The sequence below is a fragment of the Gekko japonicus genome, unplaced genomic scaffold, assembly GCF_001447785.1.
Source record: "Gekko japonicus isolate JY-2015 unplaced genomic scaffold, Gekko_japonicus_V1.1 scaffold21, whole genome shotgun sequence".
Lineage (NCBI taxonomy): Eukaryota > Metazoa > Chordata > Lepidosauria > Squamata > Gekkonidae > Gekko > Gekko japonicus.
In genome coordinates, this window is record NW_015173122.1 from 1608291 (window position 1) to 1634351 (window position 26061).

The window sequence follows — 26061 nt, forward strand, 5'->3', positions numbered from 1 at the left end:
GAGGTGGTAGTTCCGCTCTATTCTGCTATGGTCAGGCCTCACCTGGAGTACTGTGTCCAGTTTTGGGCACCACATTTTAGGAAGGATGTTGACAAGCTCGAGGGTGTCCAGAAGAGGGCAACCAGGATGGTGAGAGGGTTGGAATCCAGTTCTTATGAGGAAAGGCTGAAAGAGTTGGGTATGTTTAGCCTGGGAAAGAGAAGGCTTAGAGGGGACATGATTGCAGTCTTCAAGTATTTGAAGGGCTGTCGTGTAGAAGATGGAGCAGATCTGTTCTCTCTTGCTCCGGATTGCAAGACTAGATCTAATGGGTGGAAATTACAACGGAGTCGTTACCGGCTAAATATCCGGAGAAACTTCCTAACTGTAAGAGTGGTTGAGCAGTGGAACAGTCTGCCTCGGGAGGCGGTGGATGCTCCTTTGCTGGACGTTTTCAAGCGGAGGCTGGACGACCATCTTTCGGGGATGTTGTAGGTATGTAGGGCTATCTTTCGGCTATGCTCCTGCAGAGTGCAGCGGGTTGGACTAGATGACCTGCAAGGTCCCTTCCGACTCTAACATTCTATGATTCTATGATCTTTTAATGGAAACATCTGCAGAAAGTTTCTAGCCTGCAGGATCGCTGGCACTGGAAGTGGGCCGACCAGCATAACCTGGGGAACAAGGAGCTTAATTCTGACCCCCTTAGAGGGCAGGGCTCCCAAAAGAATTAACTCTCCAGCTGCTGGGAAGTCTTTGTCCTGGTCAGGAAGAGCCCCGGCAAGTTCTAATGAATGAATAATTCCAGCTTTGCCCTGCCAGCTCAGACCCCTCCCTGCCATGCCCTCCTCATTTTCTGGCATCGATCACGGTTCTGGCAGCAGCAGCCACTGCCAGGGTGCCAAGGTCCGCTCCCTGCATGCCAGAGCCTTTATAAAGCCTTTGGAGGTGGACTCCGGCTCCTTCAAGCTTAGGGCTCCAGCACCATCTCTGCCATGTGGAGAGGGATTGTGTCCTACTGGAGGTATCTGATCACCTTGCTCATCCCTCTCCTGTTTCTCCCCCTGCCTCTGGCTGTTCCTGGCAAGGTAAGGCCCTTTTCAAAGGCTGTGTGCAGGGAGACGATACTGAACCCCACCCCAACCTACCCCCGTCTCCAGATCACGCTACTTCCAATGGAGAGGGTATCCAAGATCGGTACGCCCACTAAGCTGGTTGTTACCTGTTGTTGTGCTTGGGATTTAAGTCTCAGAGATTCACAGAACTGTTTTCAGGAAGAACGGAGCGGCAGCAGAGGTTAGGTGTGTGCAGTACAGAAGTCTGTGTGCCCTTTTAGTCCACAGTCAGAACACACAACACTGGAAGATGATACAAAAACTAATTTGGGATATTATGAATGTAGAAATATTATTAACCCCAGAGATAGCATTACTAAATATGATACCGGAGAGTTATAACTACAATGATAAATTTTTGCTAGTATATATTTTGACAACTGCAAGGATACTGTTGGCCAGATATTGGAAGCAAAACATATCCCCCACTACAGAAGAAATCAGTTATAAACTCTTAGAAGTGGCAGAAATGGATAAGTTAAGCTTGATATTACAAGGGAAAGATGAAAAAGTATTTTTGGGAAGATGGGAAAGATTGTATATTTGGATTGATAAAGTGTGGAATGTGTAGACTCAAAGATGTAAGGAAAAATGTTTGTAAACAACTACTAAGAGAAAAACCAATAAATAAACCGGGGGAAAAAGAACACACAACACACACGTGCGCACACACACGCACACTGAAGAACGTGCTGGACTGCCAGTGGTTTTCAGATACCTGTTTGCTGAAGAGGTTTTCGGTGTAAAAGAGAAAGTTGCTCAGTTGTAGTGGTAAACTGCACAGAAACCCCACCTGTCCTGCCCTGTGCCTCCCCACCCACTCACAGTTTCATCACCTTGTGGCCACAGAGGACAAATCAGGAATTTGTCAGGGATGCTTTAGGCTGGTCCTGCATCAAGCAGGGGGTTGGACTAGATGGCCTGTATGGCCCCTTCCAATTCTCACGATTCTAAATGTAGCTGGTCGCCTTTTTTTAAAGCTGGAGGTCTTCCAAGCATCCTCTAATGGGATGCGGTCATCTACAAAGAAGAAGCAAGCCAGAACAAAACGTCTAGAAGTTTCTAGAATACGGCACAGATTGGTTACAAGTGGAAACCACATGGAGGGGAGCTGCTCACTGTTTGCTTTCAGATTTGGCCTGTCAGTCAAGTCTATACATCTACGGGGCTGGCTGCATCTGCTCAGTCCCCCAGCAGCAGGCAAAGTCCAGTTATCGGCATGGCGAGAAGAGGCATAGCTTTTACCTTGTGGCGCCCAGGCTGTGGGATGGGCTCCCCAAAGCAGTGCAGCAGCACACCTCTCTTTCGGGACTTTTGAAATGGCTTCTTGGACAGTTGAGTCCAGTGGCACCTTTAAGACCGACAAAGACTCGTGCCTCTGTCCCCAAACAAGCTAAATAACTGCAGAAAGAAAAGAGGGGAAAAGTTATCTATAAGGAATTCAGCTAGACTGGCTTGCTGCCAAGTGCCAACAGGAACGCTACCCCCCTCCCTCCCGCCCGCCAAAGCATTCTTTCAAGCAGAGTTAAATAAACCAATTCCTGAAATTAACCTTCCTCTTCCGCAATCTCCTGGTTTTGCATCTGAGGTTATCAATTAATTGGTAGAAGTTGCTAACTGGTGTTTGTTTTGGGGGTGGGGAAACCAAAACTGAATGGAAAACTGACCACATAGTGCAATGGAGGGTAAACTACTCCGAATCTGAAGCTGTACTATTTATTAGCTAAGCTGATACAGTTATCTAAATGGGTACAGCGAGATGCAGATCATACATGGTTATCAACTGAACAACCATAATGGCCCCGGTCACACTAGCGAGAAAAGCCGCTGCAGAAGTGCGGCTTTTTAGAGCCGTAGCAAATTGAAGCGCGGCATCGGAATCAGACAGATCCCCTGAGATGCGCTGCGCTGCATTTGCTCCCCGGCATGATCACATGCCGAGGGGGAAGCGATGGGATGAAGGGCGAGGCAGCTGTGCAGTTGTGCGCATGCGCAGTGTGGCAGGGCCTCGCATACCATGGGATACCGGTGCGTCAGCGATCACATGCCCGCCCGTGCTGTGCGTTTCCAAGTAGGTACTAGTGTTTTGCAGGTATCGTTTTCGGCTGGAAGGAACGGGTTGGGGGCGGGTGTGCGACGCTTGCCAGATGTTGGCATCTGATCGCGCCGGTTTAATCCGCCCTCAACCCGTCCGTTTCGTGGGGCAAATCCTCCCGTGTGACCGGGGCCAATGTTAACCTTTTTGCTCTTAAAAGTACAGTTGCGGGTGAAGAAGTCAGAAAGAAAATCCTGTTATCATGATGACAAGTATCTGATAGTCGCGAAGACATCATCTGATAGAACTGTGGGATCAGGTGAACAGATGTCTCACCTTTGATTCCAGCCTTGAAAGAGATGGTTTCCATTGTAGGAGGGCAGGATGTTGGCTGTAAAAAAAAATGGAAAGAATATGGATTAGGATATTTTTGTGACTTCTTAATGCAGTAGCACCCTATGAGGAAGTTAGTGTTTGCAGTAATTGTGGCATCTATACAAGCGAGGATTTATTGACAGCCAAAAAAACAACAAAGTTTGGATTATGGCTATCAGGAGATAGATCTTGGCCCCTGTCACACGGGCAGGAAACTGCAGAGGAGAAGTGTGGCTGTTTGCCCCGGGGCAAACTAACATGCAGTAAAGCGATCAGACCTACTGTGGAGGTTCTGTGGAGGTACTGTGGAGGTTCCATGGCAAGGGAGAGGTGCCGATCACAACACACGCCTGCGCGCAATGAAGAAGCGCGTGGCGCGGCGAACTGGTTTTCTTTTTTCGTGTACACTACGAATGCGCATGCTCCGTTGGGTGCGTGTGCGCATCCACTGAGACATGGGGGGAAAAAAACCCTTTTCCGCAAGGGGACATGAGCGGGCGCCGGATACCACCGGAAACGCGATCAGACGCCCGCCCTTGCCCCGCAGTTTCTGGAAACTAGTACCTCCAAGGTACTAGTTTTTTGCTGCGCTTTTTCGGCAGGAAGCCTCAGTTGTGGCACGGAAGCGCTACGCTTCCCAGATGTGCTGGTGAGATCGCGACCGGAAACTCCGCTTGTCTTCCGTATCTCTTGCGTGGCTAATGTTGCGTGTGACCGCAGCCAGAGTTCCCTTTCCAAGATGTGACATGAATTACTTAAATTAAAAACAGTGTATTGAGTAAGAATCTTGTTTTAAAGGAGCTGCGGTGGCTCAAGTGGTTAAGATGCTGAACTGCAGGCTGTGGAAGGTCGGTAGTTCAGCAGTTCGAGACCTGGGTGCCGCATGACAGAGTGAGCTCCCATCTCTAGTTCCAGCTCCTGCCAACCTAGCAGTTCGAAAGCAAGAAATTGCAAGTCGATAAATAGGTACCACTTCAGTAGGAAGGTAACAGCGTTCCGTGCGCCTTGGTGTTTAGTCATGCCGGCCACATGACCATGGAAACGTCTTCGGACAGCGCTAGCTCTTCAGCTTTGAAACGGAGATGAGCACCGCAACCCTAGAGTCGGATTCGACTGGCTTTCGAGCAAGGGAACCTTTACCTTTACCTTTACTTGTTTTAAAATAGCGAGAGGCAGTGGGGTATGTCATTAACTCACACATTTGGATCTCCTAATACCTACAAGTTCATCATTCCTGACAATCTTACATTTCAGTAGATCATTCTGAAGCTGCTGCCTCAATGGTATCTATCTCAGTGGAGATTAGTTAAGATGTACAAAAAATGTTGATGGGAAATGTTGTTTTTCTCAATCAGTCAGTCAATAATTCAGAGCAGGTCAATGTTCTAAATGTGATTTTGCACAGACACTGGAAGACAGTTTTGTCTGTATTGTTAGTAAGGCTTGACCCAGAAACAAGATCTACTCCAAACCTGGCTTTGTTAAGTAATGTTGTTTCAATCCACACAAAAAGCAGACAAGCCCTTGCTTTGACTATCTTAACAGCTGCAAGACTAGACTATGCAAAATTATGGAAACAGAAAGAACTTCCAAACAAGCCGAAGTGGTTAGAAAAGGCAAGAAAAATTTACAAACTGTTGTTGAACAGCTCTATAAAGATCCCAAGATATACAGAAATTAGTTTTACAATGGTGGTTGGGGAGGATTCAATATGGAATTCTGCTCTATAGTAGCCTAACAAAAGTTTATTTGTGAACTCTGAATGGAAAATTATGTAAAGTGTGTGGGGTTTTCCCCCATTTTGTTCCTTCAAATGAGTTTTGTGTGATTTTAATGATGTATCATGGATATTCTTGCATATTGCGTAAATTTCATAATTTAAAAAAACAGTCGCTCCATCTACAAGCAGCATTACCAATCAATGTATTTCAGCGTACTTCAGTGTTGCTCAGTTAACTCTAATGCCTTTATTAGAACCTGCATTTCTGGGGATAATAAGGAATCCTTCATGGATGGTTGCCCAGCTTGCCAATTAAAGTCCTTTGCAAGGCTCCCATACAGGAAGGAGGAGGTCCTCCTCAGACTGTGGGGAGAAATATCTCTCTATTTTTTTGCAGGCAAGGCCCTGGGCTCAGGAGATGTCATTATATCTAGTCTGCCCAATGCTTGGCCAAAGAGCCACTGGGGGGAACTGCAATCTCTCCCTGGACCCATTCAGGATTTTCCAGGCCATTACACACAATCTCTGTTGACAAAGCACTGCGCCAGAACACTTGCCCTGACCCTTGTGCCCCCTTTCCCAGGAAGCACAATGTGCTTACACCATCATCTTGATGGCGCTCTTCTGGTGCACGGAAGCACTGCCGCTGGCGGTCACAGCTCTCCTGCCGGTTGTATTCTTCCCACTCATGGGCATCATGGACTCCTCAAAGGTAAGAGACAGCAAGCGAGCCAACTGGCAACCGAGGGAACCCGAGGCCAGCCTCAGTACTTCCCCCCCAGGCCCTAAGGAGGTCTCTCTGCAGCTAGAGTTGCCAGCTTCGGGCTGGGAAATTCCTGGAGATGTGTGGTGCGGAGCCTGGATAGTTGAAGTATCTCAGCCAGGTAGAAGTCCACCCGCCAAGCCAGCCATTTCCTCAAGAGGAATTGGTCTCTGTGGTCTGGGGACCAGTCGTAGCTCCAGGAGGTCTCCAGGCTCCACCTGGAGGTTGAAAGGTAGCAAGCAGCCGTGATGTATTGTGCCAAAAAAAAAAGTTCTTCACGGACTTATAAATTCTTTTTACAGTAAACCTGGGGTAGCTGAACTCAGCTGCACTGATTTCCAGTGTGCACCTTCTGCCTATCCCTTCCCCACATCTATGGCAAAGGGTGTGACCTGACCTTCCTTCCTTCGTTCCCGGCAGGTGTGCATGGAGTATCTGAAGGACACCAACATGCTCTTTATTGGGGGGCTGATAGTGGCCATCGCTGTTGAGCACTGGAATCTGCACAAGCGCATTGCCTTGCGGGTCCTTCTGATGGTGGGAGTCAGGCCTGCCTTGTGAGTACACCACTGGGGGCAAGGGGAGAGAGAGGGAGGGGAAAGGGCTATTTTTGGGCAGGAACGCACAGGAACGGAGTTCCGGCTGGCTCCCGAGTTGGCCACACCCAGCAGGAACTCATTAGCATAATAGGCCATACCCAACAGCAGAAACTCATTAGAATTGGCCACATTAGGGGTGTGTGGCCTAACATGCAAAGGTGTTCCAGCTACAAAAAAAGCTCTGGGTTTTGACAACAAGGTAAACAGAATAAGAAGCAAAAGGGGTGTGTGGCTGGATGACCACACTTCTGGTAACATGGGGGTGCGGCCTAATATGCTAATGTGCTGTGCTGACAAGGGTGTGGCCTAATATGCTAATGAGTGTCTGCTGTTGGGTGTGGCCTATTATGCTAATGAGTTCCTGCTGGGCTTTTTCTACAAAAAAAGCCCTGGGAAAGACGGATTTATTTATTTACTTTTCTCTGAAATTGCAAGTAGATAAATAGGTACCGCTTCGGTGGGAAGGTAACAGCGTTCCGTGTGCCTCGGCGTCTAGTCATGCCAGCCACATGACCACGGAAACGTCTTCGGACAGCGCTGGCTCTTCGGCTTGGAAACGGAGATGAGCACCGCCCCCTAGAGTCAGATTCGACTGGCTTTTGAGGAAGGGAAACCTTTACCTTTATACCCTGCCCTTCTCCCCTAGGAAGACCCAAAGTGCACATCTGTAGGCATTTTTATACGTGGTCTTACAAGCAACAGAAAGGTGGGAGTGTGGAGATGCTACAAAGAGAGGCCAGTTTGAAACAATAAGTAATCAAAGAGAGAGCAGTCCATCCAGAATGGGTGATGAAAGGAGAGTGCAGGGTGAGATGAAAAGCAAAACGAACTAACGTTTGTAAAGGGTGGGTCATGTTGAGCACCTATAATGAGGAAGGAAATACAAGTCCTTGACATAGGACGGCATATACCATATTGGAGGATGAACACGAGATCGTAGAGCTGGCGTTATTAGATCCTGTAACAGCACTGTCTGAATAAATATGGGGACAGTGGTGGCTTCTAAGTTTATTGCAGAGTTCACTTCCTGATTGATGGTCCATTGTTGTTGGTGAGAAGGTATTTTAAGCGGGGGGACCTATCTGTAAGGGAGGAAAGGCCTGCTACTCACAGTCGCTGAAAGAGAAATAACTTTTTCCAGGTAGTTGATAGTCTAGTTGATAACAGAGTGTAGTTGGCAATGTCAATACTGTAGTTGATAATGTGTTGCAATGGTTTCTGCTGGAAGCTGTAGGGGACAGCCAGCAACGATCTGTTCCTATCTCCTTTGGACCTGTCTCATAGCAGGCTGCTTTGGGGTACCAGTCTGGCTTTGTTGATCTGCTTCTTTACTTCACTGGGCGGGAATAGTAATCCTAAGAATTCCTGTTGCAGATCCTTCTGGTGAGACTCCCTGTCCTGAGGGATTGGAGCAAATGCGATTGTGCTTGGCTGTAGACAACGGATTGCTTTACATGTTCTAGAACAGTGATGGCGAACCTTTTAGAGAGCGAGTGCCCAAACTGCAACCCAAAACCCACTTATTTATCGCTAAGTGCCAACACGGCAATTTAACCTGAATACTGAGGTTTTACTTTAGAAACTTTATTTCTACATTAACTTAAGATGATCCAAACAAAGTAAGGAAAGCAATCCCAAATGCTTTCATTTACTTAAAATTATTTGGCAGAGAATTCCACACTTTAATGATGGTCTGGGCCTGGCTGGGGCGATGGCACACGTGCCCACTGAGAGGCCTCTGAATGCCGCCTCTGGCACGCATGCCATAGGTTCGCCACCACTGTTCTAGAAGGAAACTGGAAGCATGTAGACATGTGTGGCGGCCAGAGGGTTTTCAATATGTAACGTGCCATTTATGTGTTCACTGCATACTTGCACCGTGGTGTCCAGAAAATGTACCTCTTGTGAGGGCTGGTCCATATATAGGTTGATGGCAGAGTGAAAACAATTGAAGTCCTGGTGGAATTTCTTGAGAGCTTCATTCCCCTGTGTGCAGACAAGGGAATTGTCATCAGTCAGTCGCAGCAACAGGAGAGCTATTCCTGGGCAGGAGCTCAGGAAGCGTAGCTGTAAGTCAACCATGAAAATGCAGCACCCATGGATTTTGATCCGAAGGTATGAAGTGCTGCCAATACTGAAGTAGTCGTGGATAAGGTCAAAGTGGCAGTTTGGTAGCAAGGTTTGCAATGGTATTATTGGTGGCTCGTCGTCCACCTTTGTGGGGGGATATTGGTACATGGAGACTTCAGCATCCGTGGTGACCTAGTTAACGCAATGAGCTAAATAGACCGTTGGTGTGAACTGGCAGGAGGGCCCTGAGGGGTCAAGAACCATTTGCAGATCTGACCTCAGACCTCTTCCCGCTCACCCAAGTCTCCACTGTGGTCTCCACTCATGGCAGGCTTCTGATGGGCTTCATGGGGGTCACCGCCTTCCTCTCCATGTGGATCAGCAACACAGCCACCACGGCCATGATGGTGCCCATTGCACATGCCGTCCTAGAGCAGCTGCACAAGACGGAGCTGGAGAGGATCGCCGCCGAGCAGGTGGCCGTCAAGAATGGGACTGCCAACGGAGGCTTTGAGTTGCAGGAAGGGACCCCTCCGCCAGGTAGGTGGCTGTCGAAACCCCTCCTCTTGGATCCCTCTCCAAAAGTCATCTCTCCTCCGGAGCATGGTCCTGCCAATTGATTGGCAGACAAGGCATCCTGGGGGATTTTGGGGATCCACAGTCTGGTACTCCACATCCCAGCAAAATGAGGCTCATATTTGGCTTGCGTGCCCCTGGCTTTTTCATAGGTTGCCTTAAGCAAGACCTAAGTGCTCAGAGGGGGGGCACAAGGAGGCATCTTCTGACTTTGTAAGAGTCCCCATCTCAGCAGACATCTGGATGGACTCGTTTTGGGGGGGGGTGCTGCTGTTCGGGAAGAAGAGAGCTGAGTGGTTTCTTACACTGCCTTTTAGCTCTATCGACAGGAGGGTTTGAGTCTGTCTATCAATGGAAGACGACTTAGCTTTCCTACCAAACTCTCCATCCTGGGCCTTTTTGTTTTCGGCCATCAAATCGCAGCTGACTTATGGCGACTCCGTAGGGTTTCCAAGGCGAAAAATGGAACGGAGGTCCTTTGCCATTGCCTGCTTCTGCATAGCAACCCTCCAATTCCTTGGTGGTCACCCTTGATCCAAGTACTAACCAGGGCTAACCCTGCTTAGCTCCCAAGATCTGACTGAGAGCTAAGCAAGCACAAAGAAGTAAACCCCAGCGTGTCAGTAGGGCTTACTGCTCAAGTAAACACATGCAGCAGGGTGTTCTAAGGGAGGGAAGGCAGCATGGGATATAGCCTGGTCTTGTCAGATCTCGGAAACTTAGCAGGGCCCATACCTGGAAGCAGGGGTCATTTCCTGCAGGAGCGCACAGGAGCGGAGCTCCGGCATTAAAGAGCCCAGGGGGCGGGCACATGCAACAAGCCCCACCCCTTGCTCCCAGCAGCCCTCAGTCAGAGCAAGATGCAGCCAGGTAAGCTGCAGAGGCCCCTCCCAGCCCCTGGTCCAAAACAGTCCAGTGGTACCTTTAAGACCAAATTTTATTCAGGTGCAAGCTCTCCCTCCTCTGTGAGGACAGATCTGCATGCCCCCCCCCCAGCTAGCAATCCAAAAGAGTCCAGTGGACCCTGAGCGGTGGGTTTTGCCTTCTGACACACTTCCAGTGATGTCAGGGGTTGTGGCATATGCAAATAAGTTATGCTAATAAGTTATGCTAATGAGCTCCTGCACCTCTTTTTCTACAAAATGAACCCTGCTCGGAAGGGAGACCTCCAAGGAAAACTCTGCAGAGGAAGGGAATGGCAAATCGCCTCTGCCTCTCGCTTGCCCTGAATGCCGCTGGCCGGGGTCACCATAAGTCAGTTGTGACTTGACAGCACTTTACACACATGACGCAGGGTGTTTTATGTAACAACTTCAAGTATGAACTTGGCATGTAGCTCCTCCAACAGTCCCTCCTTCCGTAAGTTCCTTAAAGCACACCTTTCTGGGAGTTTTCCCATTTTATCCTTGCAGCCACCCTGTAAGGACAGGCTGGATCGAGAGAGGGGGGCTTGCCCCACGTCCTGAAGGGCCTTGACCCTTGCCAGCCCTCTGCTCTCATCTCATGCTGGCCCAGCCAATCTTCTCCCCCCCTCCCCCTCACAGCTTATGAAGATGTGGTGACCGTGGAGAAAGAGAATGAGCCAGTCAACCAACAGCAGCTTGAACAGAAGCATCAGACTTTTTCCAAAGGAATGAGCCTCGCGGTGTGCTACTCGGCCAGCATCGGTGGGATCGCGACCCTAACAGGCACCACCCCCAACCTGGTGCTCAAGGGACAGATGGATGAGTGAGTACCAAAGGGGCTGGAGAAAGGTCTGGCTCCTTGCTGGGGGGCCAAATGAAACCACCGCCAGGAGCGTGGCCTGATCCTGCGTCTCCTTCATCTTGAAGGGCAGTGTGGTGTAGTGGTTAGGAGCGCGGACTTTAATCTGGGAGAACCGGGTTTGATTTCCTGCTCCTCCACATACAGCTGCTGGTGTGACCTTGGGTCAGTCACAAGATCTTTCAGAGTTGTTCTCTCAAGAGCAGTCCCCAAAAGAGCTCTCTCAGCCCCACCTACCTCACGGGGTGATTGCCATGGGGAGGGGAAGGGAAAGGAGATTATAAACTGCTCTGAGACTCCTTCGGGCAGTGAAGGGCAGGGTATAAAACCAATCTCCTCCTCCTCCTTCCATTTTATGCAAATCAGGGATGAGCCATTGAAGCGCATGCTCTGCCCTCCCCAAACCTGCCACCACCCTGATTCAGGTCCTGTTATGAATGATGCACACCCGTTTGCAAACATGAATCTGCTGTTTTCAACCTTTACATTCTCAAGAAAACATCTTAGGCTTGCCCCTGAAAAACCATAACGTGTGGATTGGCCCGTTTCTCTAACACTTCTTGGCTGAGGAGATCAGTGGCCCAGTCAATAGGCATCAGGATCAGATGATCCAGGGGTACAGAATCATATCAAGCCCATTCCGGTGGAAGCACAAAGGGATGACTGAAAACGGGACTGTTTCCAGGACCCCCCTGGTGATGAGAGTCCCTTTTTCTTGCTAGCCTCTTTCCTCAGAATGGCAACGTGATCAACTTTGCCTCCTGGTTCAGTTTTGCTTTCCCAACCATGGTGCTTCTTCTGGTGCTCTCCTGGCTGTGGCTGTTCCTGATATTCCTGGGCTTTGAGTGAGTCGATGGGCCCTGCAGCGGTGGTCTGGGCGGTGGGGTTGCCAGTTTTGGGTTGGGAAATACCTGGAGATTTGGGGGGGGGTGGAGGCAGAAGAGGGCAGGGTTTGCGGAGGGGAGGGACTTCAGCATAGTACAGTGCTGTAGAGTCCCCCCTCCAAAGCACCCCTTCTCTCCAGGGGAACTGGTCTCTGTCATCTGGAGATCAACTGTAAAAGTGGGAGATCTCCAGGCCCCACCCGGAGATTGGCAGCCCTAGTCTGGGGGGGGGGGTTCTTCCAGAGGCATCACCTCCCTGCTTGTGTGTTTGCCTGCATCTGGCTAAAGGCGGCACGAGGAAGAGAGAGAGACACACACACACTTTGTGGCGCCTTCTGCTGTGTCCAGCATCCTGTGGAGGCAGGTTGCAGAGCATTCTGGGATCCCTGAGCGAACTGATCTCTGCAATGCTGACACTGGCTCATGGGACTCAGCAGGTCACCTGCGACACGTCTGACGGCTCCTTTGCTCTCCCCTTCCCAGCTTCAGGAAGAGCTTTGGCTGCGGCGTCAGTGAGTCAGACAAACGGAAGTCGAAAGTGGCCTACCAGGTGATCAGGAGCGAGTACCGGGCGCTGGGCCCAATGAAATTCTCCGAAATCACCATCCTCATCCTTTTCATCCTCCTGGTGCTGCTCTGGTTTACCAGGGAGCCTGGTTTCATGCAGGGCTGGGCAGATCTCGCCTTCGACGTAGGAGGGAAAAGGTGAGAGGTTGGGCTGCAGCTCTCCCCCACCCCGGCTGTCCCGAGCCTGCATCCAGCTACTCCTGGGTGAGGGTCACAGCAGGCCCGTAGCCAGGATTTTGTCATTCCGGGGGCCTTTGAAGAAGTCAAAAATTAAAATCACTTTTGCAGCATCTGCACTCTTCCTGCCTATGTGAGGAAGCACGCCGCACTTGGGGAAGGGGCGGCAGTGGGGACTCCTCTGGGCGGCCCAGAAAGCTGGGGGGCCTGGGGGCTGGATGGGAGTTGGGGGGGCTTGGCAGGAAGTTGGGGGGCCGGGCCCCGAAATGCCCCACTGTAGCTATGGGCCTGGGTCACAGGGAGAGGAGTATCTTTGGCTACCTGTGCCTAGTGACGCTTTGTCTGGCCATTGCAGTCATTGGGGGGGGGATTCATCCTGGGCTAGGGGGTTACCATATTTTGAAAAGCAAAAACAGAGGGCTTATTTCCCGACTGCTTCAGACAAACGATCCCTATGACAAATATCATTTGAATTACCCCTATTGTTTAAGCTCCATCAGTGGCTATTAGCCACAAGGTATAGATAGGGTCTCTGGGTCAAGTGATGCTCTGTGCATCTTGGTGCTTGGGGGGTTCAACAGTGGGAGGGCTTCTAATGTCCTGGCCCCACTGGTGGACCTCCTGATGGCACCTGGTATTTTTGGCCACTGTGTGACACAGAGTGTTGGACTGGATGGGCCTTTGGCCTGATCCAACATTGGCGTCTCTTATGTTCTTAAGCTGTGGTCATTGCTACTAACTAGGAACATCCCTAACCTACCAGCCCCAAAAGAGGACATTTTCATCATTTTTTTAAAAAGAGCCCAAAAGAAGAGGGACACCAAAACAGGAGGACATGTCCTCTAAAAAGAAGACAGCTGGTAACCCTGTTCTGGGTGCACTGAAAGCTCCCCGAGTCCCCTTGCAAAGAACCATCCTATCAGATATGGAGGAGACATTTCCGCCTACTTCTTTGGGGGACACCGGGGGACAGTGGAACATGCTCAAGGATGATCTTCAGTCCATAAAGGCCACCTTGCTCTGGGGGGGCTGCTGCTGCTGCTGCTGTTTCGTATCCATTTATGCAGAAGTCAGGGTCTGCAGTTCAGAACAAAGGGGGCCTTCAAGAAATAACTGGGGTGCACCATTTCTAGAAAGTAGCTACCCTGAGGGTAATGCTGCGGGCTGTGCTTTTGCTGTTATCCACCCTACCGTATCCCCAGTCCTTAGGGATGCCTGAGAGCCAGCTGTGGTGTAGTGGTTAAGAGCGGCAGGCTCTAATCTGGAGAACCGGGATTGATTTCCCCACTCCTCCGCATGCAGCCAGCAGGTTGACCTTGGGTCAGTCACAAGTTCTCTCAGAGCTCTCTCAGCCTCACCTACCTCACAGGGTGTCTGTTGTAGGGAGAGGAAGGGAAGGAGAATTGTAAGCCATTCTGAGACTCCTTCGGGTAGTAAAAAGCAGGGTATAAAAAACGACGACGACTCCTGCTTCTCCTCCTTCCTCTTCCTCCTCCAGCCTCCAGGTCGGACCTGGGGATCCCTTGGAATTACAGCTCATCTCCAGACTGCTGAGAAACAGCAGTCTGGAGATGAGCTGACTTCCAGAAAGCTTTTGATAAAGTTCCTCATCAAAGGCTCCTAAGTAAGCTCAAAAATCATGGGATAGAAGGACAAGTCCTTTTATGGATCAAAAACTGGCTAGTTCATAGAAAACAGAGAGTGAGTGTAGGTGGGCAATTTTCTCAGTGGAGGGTGGTAAGCAGTGGGGTACCACAGGGATCAGTACTTGGTCCACTGCTTTTTAACTTGTTCATAAATGATTTGGAGATGGGAGTAAGCAGTGAAGTGGCTAAATTTGCGGATGATACAAAGTTGTTCAAGGTGGTGAAAACCAGTGAGGATTGTGAGGCACTCCAAAGGGATCTGTCAAAGATGGGCGAGTGGGCGTCAACATGGCAAATGGGGTTCAATGTGGCCAAGTGCAAGGTGATGCACATTGGAGCCAAAAATCCTAAATATAAATACACATTGATGGGGTCTGAACTGGCAGAGACTGAGCAAGAGAGAGATCTTGGAGTTGTAGTGGATAACTCACTGAAAATGTCGAGACAGTGTGTGACTGCAATAAAGAAGGCCAATGCTATGCTGGGGATTATTAGGAAGGGTATTGAAAACAGATCAGCCAATATAATAATGCCCCTATATAAATCAATGGTAAGACCTCATTTGGAATACTGTGTGCAGTTCTGGGCACCACACCTTAAAAAGGATATTATAGCTTTGGAAAAAGTGCAGAAAAGGGCAACTCGAATGATAAAAGGGTTGGAACACTTTCCCTATGAGGAAAGGTTAAAGCGCTTAGGGCTCTTTAGCTTGGAGAAAAGACGACTGAGGGGTGACATGATCGAGGTTTATAAGATTATGCATGGGAAAGAGCAGGTAAAGAAAGAGGTACTTTTCTCCCTTTCTCACAATACAAGAACTCGTGGGCACTCCATGAAACTGCAGAGCGGTCGGGTTAGAACGGATAAAAGGAAGTACTTCTTCACCCAAAGAGTGATTAACACATGGAATTCACTGCCACAGGAAGTGGTGGCGGCTACAAGCATGGACGGCTTCAAAAGGGAATTAGATAAGCATATGGAGCAGAGGTCCATCAGTGGCTATTAGCCACAAGGTATAGCTAGGGGCTCTGGGGCAAGTGATGCTCTGTCTTCTTGGTGCTTGGGGGGGGGGTCAACAGTGGGAGGGCTTCTAATGTCCTGGCCCCACTGCTGGACCTCCTGATGGCACTGGTATTTCTGGCCACTGTGTGACACAGAGTGTTGGACTGGATGGGCCTTTGGCCTGATCCAACATTGGCGTCTCTTATGTTCTTATGTTCTTATATGTTCCTCTGAAGGAAATGGCAGCTTTGGAGGGTGGACTCTATGGCCTTGTACCCCACTGAGGTCCCTGGCCTCTCCAGGCTCCACCCCCAAAATCTCCAGGAGTTCTCCAGCCTGGAGCTGGCAACCCTACTCCCCACTCCCTGCTGGCGGTCATGAGGGACCCTGGCAACCCTGTATGGATGCTCTGGCCTCATCCTCCTTGTCCCTGCTCAGCAGATTCTACCTCTTTTCCTCCCAGCTACGTCACAGATGCTACCGTGGTCATCTTCATTGCTCTGCTGCTGTTTCTGCTTCCCTCCGAGGTACCCAGCTGTTGCTCCCGAGGGAGAACCCAGCAAGAAGGTAAGCAAGCTGCACAGCCAGGGACTGGGGTGGACTGGGGTCTAGGGTGGATAACCCTGGATTGGAAAATTGCTGGAGATTTGGGGTTGGAGCTTGGGGTGAGCAAGATATGGGGAGGCGAGGGACCTCGGCAGGGTATGACACCATAGAGCAGGGGTGTCAAGCTCATTTATAATGAGGGCCAGATCTGACATAAATGAGACCTTGTTGGGCCGGGCCATGTGTGTCATAAGATGTAATGCCAGGTAGCAGAGATATAAACTTTATAAAGGACACAGACAAGCACAATTAAAGATTTTTTAGACTTTAAATAAAACCCGCTTAAAACACCACCATTCTTGCAATATTTGGTCTATTTAACAGTGTCTGATAACTGACACCTCTTGCTCTGAATTTATTGCATCAAAATGTCTGTGCCATAGCAATCTTGAGTATGCTGTTCAGGTGTGTATCTGTAAGCTGCAAACCTTGCACAGGGGAGGCTTGCCTATCTATCTCTCCTGTGCAACTGAGAGGCTGGTAAAGTAAGTTGTGATATAGCAGCAGCAGAACTGGAAAAGGAAGCAGGAAACAGCCAGGGCCTTGTGGGCCGGATTGCAGCCCTCTGAGGGCCTGATCCGGCCCTTGGGCCGCATGTTTGACACCCCTGCCATTGAGTCTACCCTCCAAAGCAATAATTTTCTCCCAGGGAACTGATATCTGTTGTCTGGAGACCAGTTGGAATGCTGGGAGACCTCCAGGCCCTACCTGGAGCTTGGCAACCCTGCTGGTGTCATTTGCATGGTGGGTTTTCTGCAAGGGCTCCTTTCTTGGGGATCACTGTTACATATTGATGTCACATTGTCCCCGATAAAGCAATTTTACTTGCACTCTTAGGCAGGGCTTTTTTGGTAGAAAAAGCCCAGCAGGAACTCATTAGCATAATAGGCCACACCCAACAGCAGAAATGTATTAGCATATTAGGTCACACCCCTGACAGCACAGCTCATTAGCATATTAGGCCACACCCCATACCTTCTCTTGGCTTGCCAGGGCAAGCCGGCCCTTGGACAGGCTGGGGAAGGCACGGGGAGGCATTTAATCGGAGTTACCGGGGGGGTCGCTCTCCAGGCCTTCCCTCTGTAGCCACGCACACGCAGAGGTTTTGGCTGTAGTAGGTGTGGCCAACTCTGAAGCCAGCCGGAACTCCGTTCCTGTGCGTTCCTGCCCAAAAATAGCCCTGCTCTTAGGACTTAAACTGGAAGGTATATATTGGTACTGATATTCTTTCCAGTATAATGCAACTACTTCTGACACAAGGCCGGATATATTTGCGGCCCCAAATAAAAACCTTTTGTGTGTGTCATTCATATTGGAACATTCCATTTTTGGTCCTATGTTATTCATCGTTTATTGCCTTACATGTGTTACTGAGACTGTTGCCTGGTGTATTTGACCTCTGAAGAAGGCTCTCGTGAGCTGAAACCCGTCAGGTTGTGCATTGTTCTTTTTTTGTGTGCAGTTGTCACTTGAACATTTTATGAGGCTTAATTTGAGCCCCTACAAGGTTTTTACATGTCTTTGAAATAAATACTCTTTTGTCTATACTTATTTATGTTTTTTAACTTGCGGCCCTCAATAAGTTTTCTAAACTTCCTTTGGAGGTTTCTGCTTGGTTGGTTTAGTTCCCCCCCCCTTTTCTTTGGGTGCCGTTGTTCTGCAAGGGCTCCTTTCTTGGGGATATTCTCCCTGCTCCAGGCTGAGATTTAGGGCTGCCAACTCCAGGCTGGGAAATACCAGCAGATGTTGGGGGTGGAGCTGAGGAGGGCGGGGTTTGGGGAGGGGAGGGACCTCAACGGGGTATAATGCCATAGACTCCCCCTTCCAAAATGGCCATTTCCCTCAGGTGAGCTGATCTCTGTTGCCCAGGGTTGCGAGGTCTCTGCCGGCTACCGGCAGGGGATGGTGGGGTACAGTTGCCAAACCCAGGTCGGGGAACTCCTTGAGATTTGGAGATGGAGCCCGGGGAGGACAGGGACCTCACTGGGCTACAGTATGTCAGAGTCCTACAACAAACAGGCTCAACAGCGTTCCTTCCAGAAGGATCAAGTGTATTGAGTTCAGTAGAAACAGGTCATCTGTGCACACAGTTTCTGTGTAAAGGCTAACACCACAGGCGGGAAGGGGGACGATATCCTGCTTTTGAAGCGAGACCCTCTGATGGGAGCAAGCCAGAGGTGCCAACCTTGTGCGCTCAAAGTAATGGCTACAAGTTCCCAGGGAGGTGAAAGCACGAAGCATCAAGGTGAGAAAGTGCAAGTTAACATTCCAGGACAATAAGATGTCCACTCTACCACTTAGGCGAGAAAGAAAGAAAGCGGATGTTCCTGAAGCAACAACAGAAAGCGGCAGATGGACCTGAGCAGGGCCAGCTCGCTCACTAGGCAAACTAGGCGTTCGCCTAGAGCGCCCCGGCCCTTAGGGGCGCCAAACTGCACCCCCTTCCCGCCAAAAGCACCCCTGCTGGCTCTGATGGGGGGCGCATGGGGGGCGCCAGAAGGGATCCTCACCTAGGGTGCAAAATATGCTGGGGCCGGCCCTGGACCTGAGACAGTGGAGGAGAAAGAAGAAGAAGAAGAAGAAGAAGAAGAAGAAGAAGAAGAAGAAGAAGAAGAAGAAGAAGAAGAAGAAGAAGAAGAAGAAGAAGAAGAAGGAGGAGGAGGAGGAGGAGGAGGAGGAGGAGGAGGATAGGGAAGATTCTGATACCATCTCGATTAGTCTGGCAGAACCCCTTGATCCTGAAGCAGAATCAGGGGCTCCCACCCCTAAAGCATTTAAAAACTAATTTGGACTTTGAAATGAGGAGAGGAAAATGCAAAACAGTTTAACTTCGACAGCCTGATGTTTATTCTTAATGCATAACTTTAAACCTATGATATTTACACTATAGCCAAAGAGATTGTGATTGCTTGCTTGACACTTTTATATTATTAATCCTCATGTTTTACTATTAAGATGATAGGGGTGTATCAACAATCTTATATTTCTGTACCATGGATCCTTGTTACTCTTTATTTTAGGTTGTTCCCTTCCCCTGACCCTGTAGGTTTGTAGTTTAGAAAATAACAAAATTGAAATGATGTCCACTCTAGCAACTCCCTTCCCCCACCAACCATGACAGCATAGCTGGCACAATGCCACAGAGCCTACCATCCAAAGCATCCACTTTCTCCGGGGGAACTGATCTCTGTAGTCTGGAGATGAGCTGTGATCCCCGGTGATCTCCAGGGGACCACCTGGAGACTGGCAACCCTAGGCAGGGGCCCTGCAGTGCGGCAGAGTTTATTTATTTATTTAATTAATTAATTTATACCCCGCCCTCCCCGCACGCAGGGTCAGGGCGGCTTACAAAACACAGAGGTGTAATACAACACCACCATTTAAAACAATAAAGGCACACAGTGCAATAAAAATACAGTTAAAACAGTTTAAACACCGTGGACAAACTCCCAGGATCCATCGCGACTAGTATGCTCACTTCCTATTGTACATCACATTGGGGTCGATGAGAGGGGTGCAGTGGGCCACGATGTTCGGTGGCCAGTCAGCCCAACCTGGCGGTACTGCTCTGCAATCGCCCGTTGGTGGTAGTGGCGGCGGTGGCTCCTATTCAAAAGCCTGGCAGAAGAGCTCCGTCTTACAGGCCCTGCGGAACTGTAACAGGAGCTCATTCCACCAGATAGGAGCCGCCGCCGAAAAGGACCTGGCCCTTGTGGCAGCAAGCCTGGCCTCCTTAGGGCCCGGGGTCACTAGGTGGTGTTGTGACCCCAACCGAAGTGCTCTTTGGGGCCTGTATGGGGAAAGGCGGTCCCTCAGGTATGTCGGTCCTCCTCCCTGGTGCTCAGTGGCAGCTTTTTCATTTCAGGCGGGCCAAAGCGGATGCGGGCCCCCCCACCCCTCCTGGACTGGCAGACGGTCAACCGGAAGATGCCCTGGAACATTGTCATCCTCTTGGGAGGCGGCTTCGCCTTGGCCAAAGGCAGCGAGGTAATCCCTTCGGCCCCTTTAGCTGTGGAGAAGCCTTTCCCTTGGGGAAAACTGGGGCTCTCCCCTTCCTCTCGCATGTCAGCCATCCTCAAGGAAAGAGGGGAGAGGAGCGCGAGGTTGGGGCCCACATCAACAGTTTACCCCACATGCATCAGCAGTTACCCCAGCCAAGCAGCAGGGGGCGGCCAAGCAGCACAGCAACACCGGCAAGGCCTGGAGACACCGGAGCAGGTCCCTGCTTGTTCAGCAGATCGGATTGGAGAGGAAGGATGGGATGGAGGAAGATGGGTAGGCCAATCCTTTGCTGTGAGTCAGGGCCCTTCCCTGCCCTCTGGCTGACTCTGGGCGCATCGCAGAGAGGTGCTTCCCACTGGGCCGGAGCAGAGGGGCCATGGCTCAGTGGCAGAGCCCCTGCTTGGCATGCAGAAGGTCCCTGTTGAACCCCCGGCGTCTCCTGTTAAAAAGGATCAGGTGGGAGGTGATGTGAAAGGCCTCCGCCTGAAACCCTGGAGAGCTGATTGACATCAGACCATACTGACCTTGATGGACCAATGGTCTGATTCAATATAAGGCATTTTCGTGTGTTCGCGTGCCTGGGTAACAAAGCCCACATTCATAAATTCCAGCACCAAGTTGTTAAGGTCTGCTACAAGTCCGAAGTGGTTGCCAAAAGGTTTAATTATTAGAGATGGGCCATGGCTCAGTGGTAGAGCATCTTCTTGGCCTGAGAAGGTCTCAGGTTCAATCCCCGGCATTTCCAGTTAAAAGGATCAGGTGGTAGGTGACGTGAAAGACCTCTGCCTGAGACCCTGGAGAGCTGCTGCAGATCTGAGTAGACAATATTGAATATGTTGTCGAAGGCTTTCATGGCCGGAGTTCATTCGCTGTTGTAGATTTTCCGGGTTGTATGGCCGTGGTCTTGGCCTTGCGGGACCTGCTGTTTCGCCAGTAGCTGTGACTGGCATCCTCAGAGGTATAACACAGAAAGATGGAGTACTCTCTGGGTGATTTCCCACAAGCGCTGCTCCGCGCTCCCTCCTCCCTTTTGCCCTGATGGTATGTGTCAATTTCACACAAGCTGCTGCGCGGCCACATTTTGCCCCGCAGCTTCGCGCGATTTCCCCCGTGTCTACTCAATCCTCAAAAAACAGGATTGAGTAGACGTGGGGGAAATTGCGTGAAGCTGCGGGGCAAAATGCAGCCGCACAGCCGCTTGTGTGAAATTGACACATACCATTGGGGCAAAGAGAAGGAAAATGGTAGGCAGGTAATGCATATCTACTCAGGAAGGTGAGGTAGGGCTGAGTCATTATCTTGTAAGAGTTCCCCAAAGACAATATTGACTTTGATGGGCCCAAAGGTCTGATTCAGTATAAAGCAGATTCACACGTTTGTGTGTCTAGGTTGTAGAGCCCAGGGGCAAGACCTGAGCCATGGAGTGTTCCCTCCGTCTTTGCTGCTGCAACTGCTGCACTGGAGCCTTCTCCCCCCTTTTCCCCCTAGGCTTCTGGTCTGTCCAGATGGCTGGGAACCAAGCTGACCCCTTTGCAGAACATCCCTGAGCCGGCCATCTGTTTCCTCTTGAGCCTCTTGATTGCCGTCTTCACCGAGTGTACCAGCAACGTGGCCACAACAACCCTCTTCCTTCCCATCCTGGCTTCCATGGTAAGTGGAACGCAAGCCCTGAGCCCAGAATACGCCTCCTTTGCTGACCCAATAGACTACTGGATGCAGCCAAGCACTTTCCCATCAGGGTGCCATTCAAGCCACAGCCCTGGGCTAGGCACAGCCCTCTTGGCACCTCCTAGCTTGGAGATGCCAGCCGGTGGTTTCCTCTTGCTAGCTGGCATGTGGACGAAGGTTTCCTTCTGGGTTGTGGCTCTCAGGTCAATGCAAAGAGAGAGGGAGGAGAACATAAAATAGTAATTAGTGCTAAGGGAGAAGGGGGCAGGGGGGAAAAGAAAGAGAGTGAGGGAGTCTGCTGGAAATTTGCCAAGGATTTCTGGCTGATTCTGCACCCACCTGTTCCCTCACAGTTTTTCCACAGCCACATCCAGAGGTTAATCTCCCTCTATGTTGCTGTCACTTTCTTTGTTCATCGGGTTTTATGGTACCTCCTGCATAGATTTATGGCCATTCAGGGGTGGCTTCGCAGTCAGTACAGCGTTGCCCCGGGGTATCTGAATGTGGTTTTGAGTGGCACCGTTTCCTTCCTCCATTTCCAATTCCAAGCGAACAATAAGCAGACAACTTGACACGGTTTCACTGATCTCCGTCAGTTCCCCCTCCCCTATTTCCCCCTCCGTATTTGTCACCTCGCCATGAATTACTTGGCTCAGGTGGCTAATGACCGCTGAGGCAAATACTGACACAGGAAAATCTGCATACCAGTGATCTGAGGCAGTGCAATGAAAACAGATATTCCGTGGCAAGCGGGAACCAGGTCGAGTGCTGATAAAATGCGAAGTGAATGCCAGATGCAGAGTGGACCTGTCTTCTTCCTCCAGGCGCAGGCAATCTGCCTCAACCCCTTGTATGTCATGCTGCCATGCACACTCTCTTCCTCCTTGGCATTCATGCTCCCGGTGGCGACCCCTCCCAACGCCGTCGTCTTCTCCTATGGACAACTCCGAGTCATAGACATGGTGAGCGCGCTCTTGGCTTTGCTGGGTCGAAGAATCAGAACAGTCTGGGTTGCTTCCCTGGGGAGTTTTGCCTCTGCCTTCCCCCAAATTGCAACTTTTTTGGGAAGGGCCTTCCTCTCGTTTCCCCCCACCTTCACTGCACATTTCCCCAAATCTGCTTTGATGCAATCCTTCCTGAAGGAACGTCCTCAGCGTGGGGGGGGGGGGTCTGTAGTCACGTACACCGATTTCACACACACTAAATAACGCGCTTCCAATCCACTTTCAGTGCACTTTGCAGTGGATTTTACTGTGTGACGGGGCCAAATCCACTTGCAAACGGTCGCTGAAGCGGATTGAAACTGCATTATTTGGCATGTGTGAAAGCACCTGTAGACAGGGAGGTGCAGATTTATCTCTCTCTCACACACACATCTGGCACCATTTCCCCTTCCTATCTCCTGATGACCGCTCCTCCACCCCACACCACTGACAGGCTTTTTCTGATTTTCCCCCCCTCTGTTGCTGTAACATTTTAGAGCAGGGATCCTCAACATGGTGCCCATGAGTGCCATACTGCCCACAGACACCGTTCTTGGTGCCTACCAAGTGTGTTTAGGAAGTCGGTGGTGCTAGGCAGGGCTTTTGCCTGGCAAGGCTCCTGATTGGCCACTGGACATTTCATTGGCTGGTCACTGGACAAACTAATATCCCGCCCCCAAGGAGGGATGTGTCCTCTGGGTCCTAAGAATATAAAAGCTACTTTGGGTTGGGTTGGATCCAGGATGCAGCTAGCCCAGCACCCAGGGCCTGGAGCCCCCCCCCCCCCAGCTTCTGACAATCAGAGGTTGACTGCTGCTGTACGTGGAGGTTTTTCTTAGCCACTAAGGCTATCTGCTGGTCCCTTACAGTTCTTCCTTCCTGCCCTCAGGTCAAGGCTGGCAGTATGCTGAACGTGTTGGGAGTGCTGACCATCACTCTGGCCATGAACACCTGGGCCTTCTCCTTGTTTGATCTAGGCAACTTCCCAGCTTGGGCCAACACCACCTCAGATGTTCACTGCTGATTCCTGGAAAGGCACTCTCCTGGCCCAGAGCTGCACATCTGGACCCCTGGGTGCCATTGACGCCTTTGTGGCTCACTTCCGGGGAAGTGAATACATCAATGGGCAGCCTCAGCCTCCAGGCAGGGGCACTGCTGCCCGCATCGCTGGCCTTCCTCTCTCTCGAGGACTGGCTGGAAACTGTCTGGTGGGAAGGGCACAGACTGTGCCTGTGAGAGACCCAGCCGAAGCATACTTGGCTGTGGAGCACACGAACAGCTGATGCTCCTGCCCAGTCCTCTCCTGGCCCAGGTGGCACAAGTCCCTCTGTGAGCCGGGCTCTTACACTCTACGGGTGTCTGCGAGGCACACACCGCTGCAGAGGAGAGAGGTGTTGTAGCAGGGTATTCCGCGACCATCCAAGCCAGGGCTGCTTGGACTACCACCATGGTGGTACCCGCGTTTTTATCTTAAGGAAGCAAACACTTGTTTTTGTTAAGTAAACCTTGTTTTGGACCAGCCCTGTTCTCTGAGTCATGATCTCAATGGTGCAGTGCAGAGTTGAGGAAAACTGCAGAGGAGAGGCACAAGGTTTTCTTGTCACCTCAGATGGACACATGTGTCTTGTTGGAATGGGAGAGAGGCTGTGGATGCCTCACCACTCCCTTTCTGTCTGAAGGCGGGGGCCAGAGAACGGGCCAGGGGACACCTCACCCCCCAAGACAGGGAGGAGATCCCAGCAAAGGCCTCTTTTCAAGAACAGCCAGACAGCATGAGATCGCTCCAGGAAGAACCTGGGCATAGAGTTCTCAGACACACACACCCCCCGGCTCTCTCAGGTTCTCTAATGGCTGCCACCACTCCGGTATGTATGGGTCTCCTCTGGAGAACCCTGAGCACCCACCCTACCCCTTTATACTCTCTTCTCCAACAGGTTTCCCCTTATAAGTGACTGAATGAGGCGTGGTGACCCAGGCAGAGTAACACACTAGTTTTATTAAAGAGATTTAATAACAGCTGGAGTTCAACAACATGTAGGATAAATAAGCACAGTAAAGGTAGGTAAAGGAGCTGGGGTGGCTCAAGTGGTTAAGACGCTGAACTGCAGGCTATGGAAGGTCAGTAGTTCAGCAGTTCGAGACCCGGGTGCCGCATGATGGAGTGAGCTCCCGTCTCTAGTTCCAGCTCCTGCCAACCTGGCAGTTCGAAAGCAAGAAATTGCAAGTAGATAAATAGGTACCACTTCGGTGGGAAGGTAACAGCGTTCCGTGCGCCTTGGTGTTTGGTCATGCCGGCCACATGACCACGGAAACGTCTTCGGACAGCGCTGGCTCTTCGGCTTTGAAACGGAGATGAGCACCGCAACCCTAGAGTCGGATTCGACTGGCTTTCGAGTAAGGGAACCTTTAAAGGTAGGCAAACCAGCAAAATAAGAAAGCCTAACGCATCTGACTCTACTACCCTAGCCTGCTCTAGGTACCTGGTCTCAGACTAGGGTTGCCAAGTACTTACCGTGAATTGGTTGGGGACACATGGTTTCTGGCCGGAACATTCCTGGTTTTCAGCCCCATTGCCAGAGCGTCGCCCGGCTACGTGCCCAGCATGCTGGCGTCACGTCTGTGCGACAGCATAGTGGGGCACAGGTGTTTTCCATGCGGGGATGTTCTGCCAAGAACTATATATCCCCCGCCGATTTGCGGTAAGTACTTGGCAGCCCTATCTCAGACTGACACTCACCCCTTTCGGATGAGGGATCCCTCTTTCTGCAGCAGCCTCACCAGCCCTGCTCCCTGAGAGAGGGAACCCCCCCCCCCCCGCAACTTTGGGCAAAGCCTTTTATACCTTCTTCCCAGGCCCCACCCCCTGCTCCCCTGCTGGTATAGTTTTCCCCTCCAAAATCCCCTGTTAGCCAGTCACAAGGTCCAGAGGGTACCTGGGAAACGTAGGCCCTCTAGTCACTCTAATACAGGCTTCCCGGGAGCCACTAGGCCTCCCTAGAGCCTGTAGGCCGTACCACTACAGGCCCAGGATCGTGACACCATGCCATAGCTCTAAACAAAGGCACTGCACTTCCGGACGTGTGGTGGGCCGTCCCTTTGCTGTGCAGTCCTGGTTAAAAGCAGTTACTGTCCTATTAAAGAAGCCACACAAGCCTTCAGATTCGGCACACACCCCCTCCCATGATGGTTCTGTTCCGGCCCTGGCCTCGACCCCGGCCAGATTCGCAGCCCACGAAGGGAAGTCGGGATTGCCAAAGCAGAGCATGTCGGGGCAGAGTTCAGGCTCCCAGGCTGCCGGCTTATTGTGCACTCCCCAGCGGATTTGCATAACATTCCCCTTGCAGGGGAGTTCCTCTGCCAAGCAGCTCCAAATCCTTTGGGCACCTTCCCTTTCTCCTTCCCCTCCAGGGTTCGATCCCAATCACACAACTCAGCTGGTAGAACAAGTACCAATTTGGCAACAGAAGTGTGTGCCAAAGGAGGGGAAGCAGGTGCCTGCCGAACCCCAGGCCTGTCTGGAAGCCTTCTTG

At 50.8% G+C, this 26061-nt stretch overlaps 1 protein-coding gene across 1 annotated transcript; it reads left to right on the plus strand.

The window, feature by feature from the left end:
* Window positions 1-974: 974 nt before the first annotated feature.
* On the plus strand, window positions 975-23555 carry SLC13A2 (solute carrier family 13 (sodium-dependent dicarboxylate transporter), member 2). The gene is made up of 12 exons (XM_015421853.1): window positions 975-1067; window positions 5808-5936; window positions 6408-6544; window positions 8988-9196; window positions 10777-10960; window positions 11719-11841; window positions 12364-12585; window positions 15736-15839; window positions 19744-19865; window positions 21369-21530; window positions 22373-22510; window positions 23421-23555. Exons 1-12 carry the CDS (start codon window positions 975-977, stop codon window positions 23553-23555), a joined length of 1758 nt encoding a protein of 585 aa, XP_015277339.1.
* The last annotated feature ends 2506 nt before the right edge of the window (window positions 23556-26061 follow it).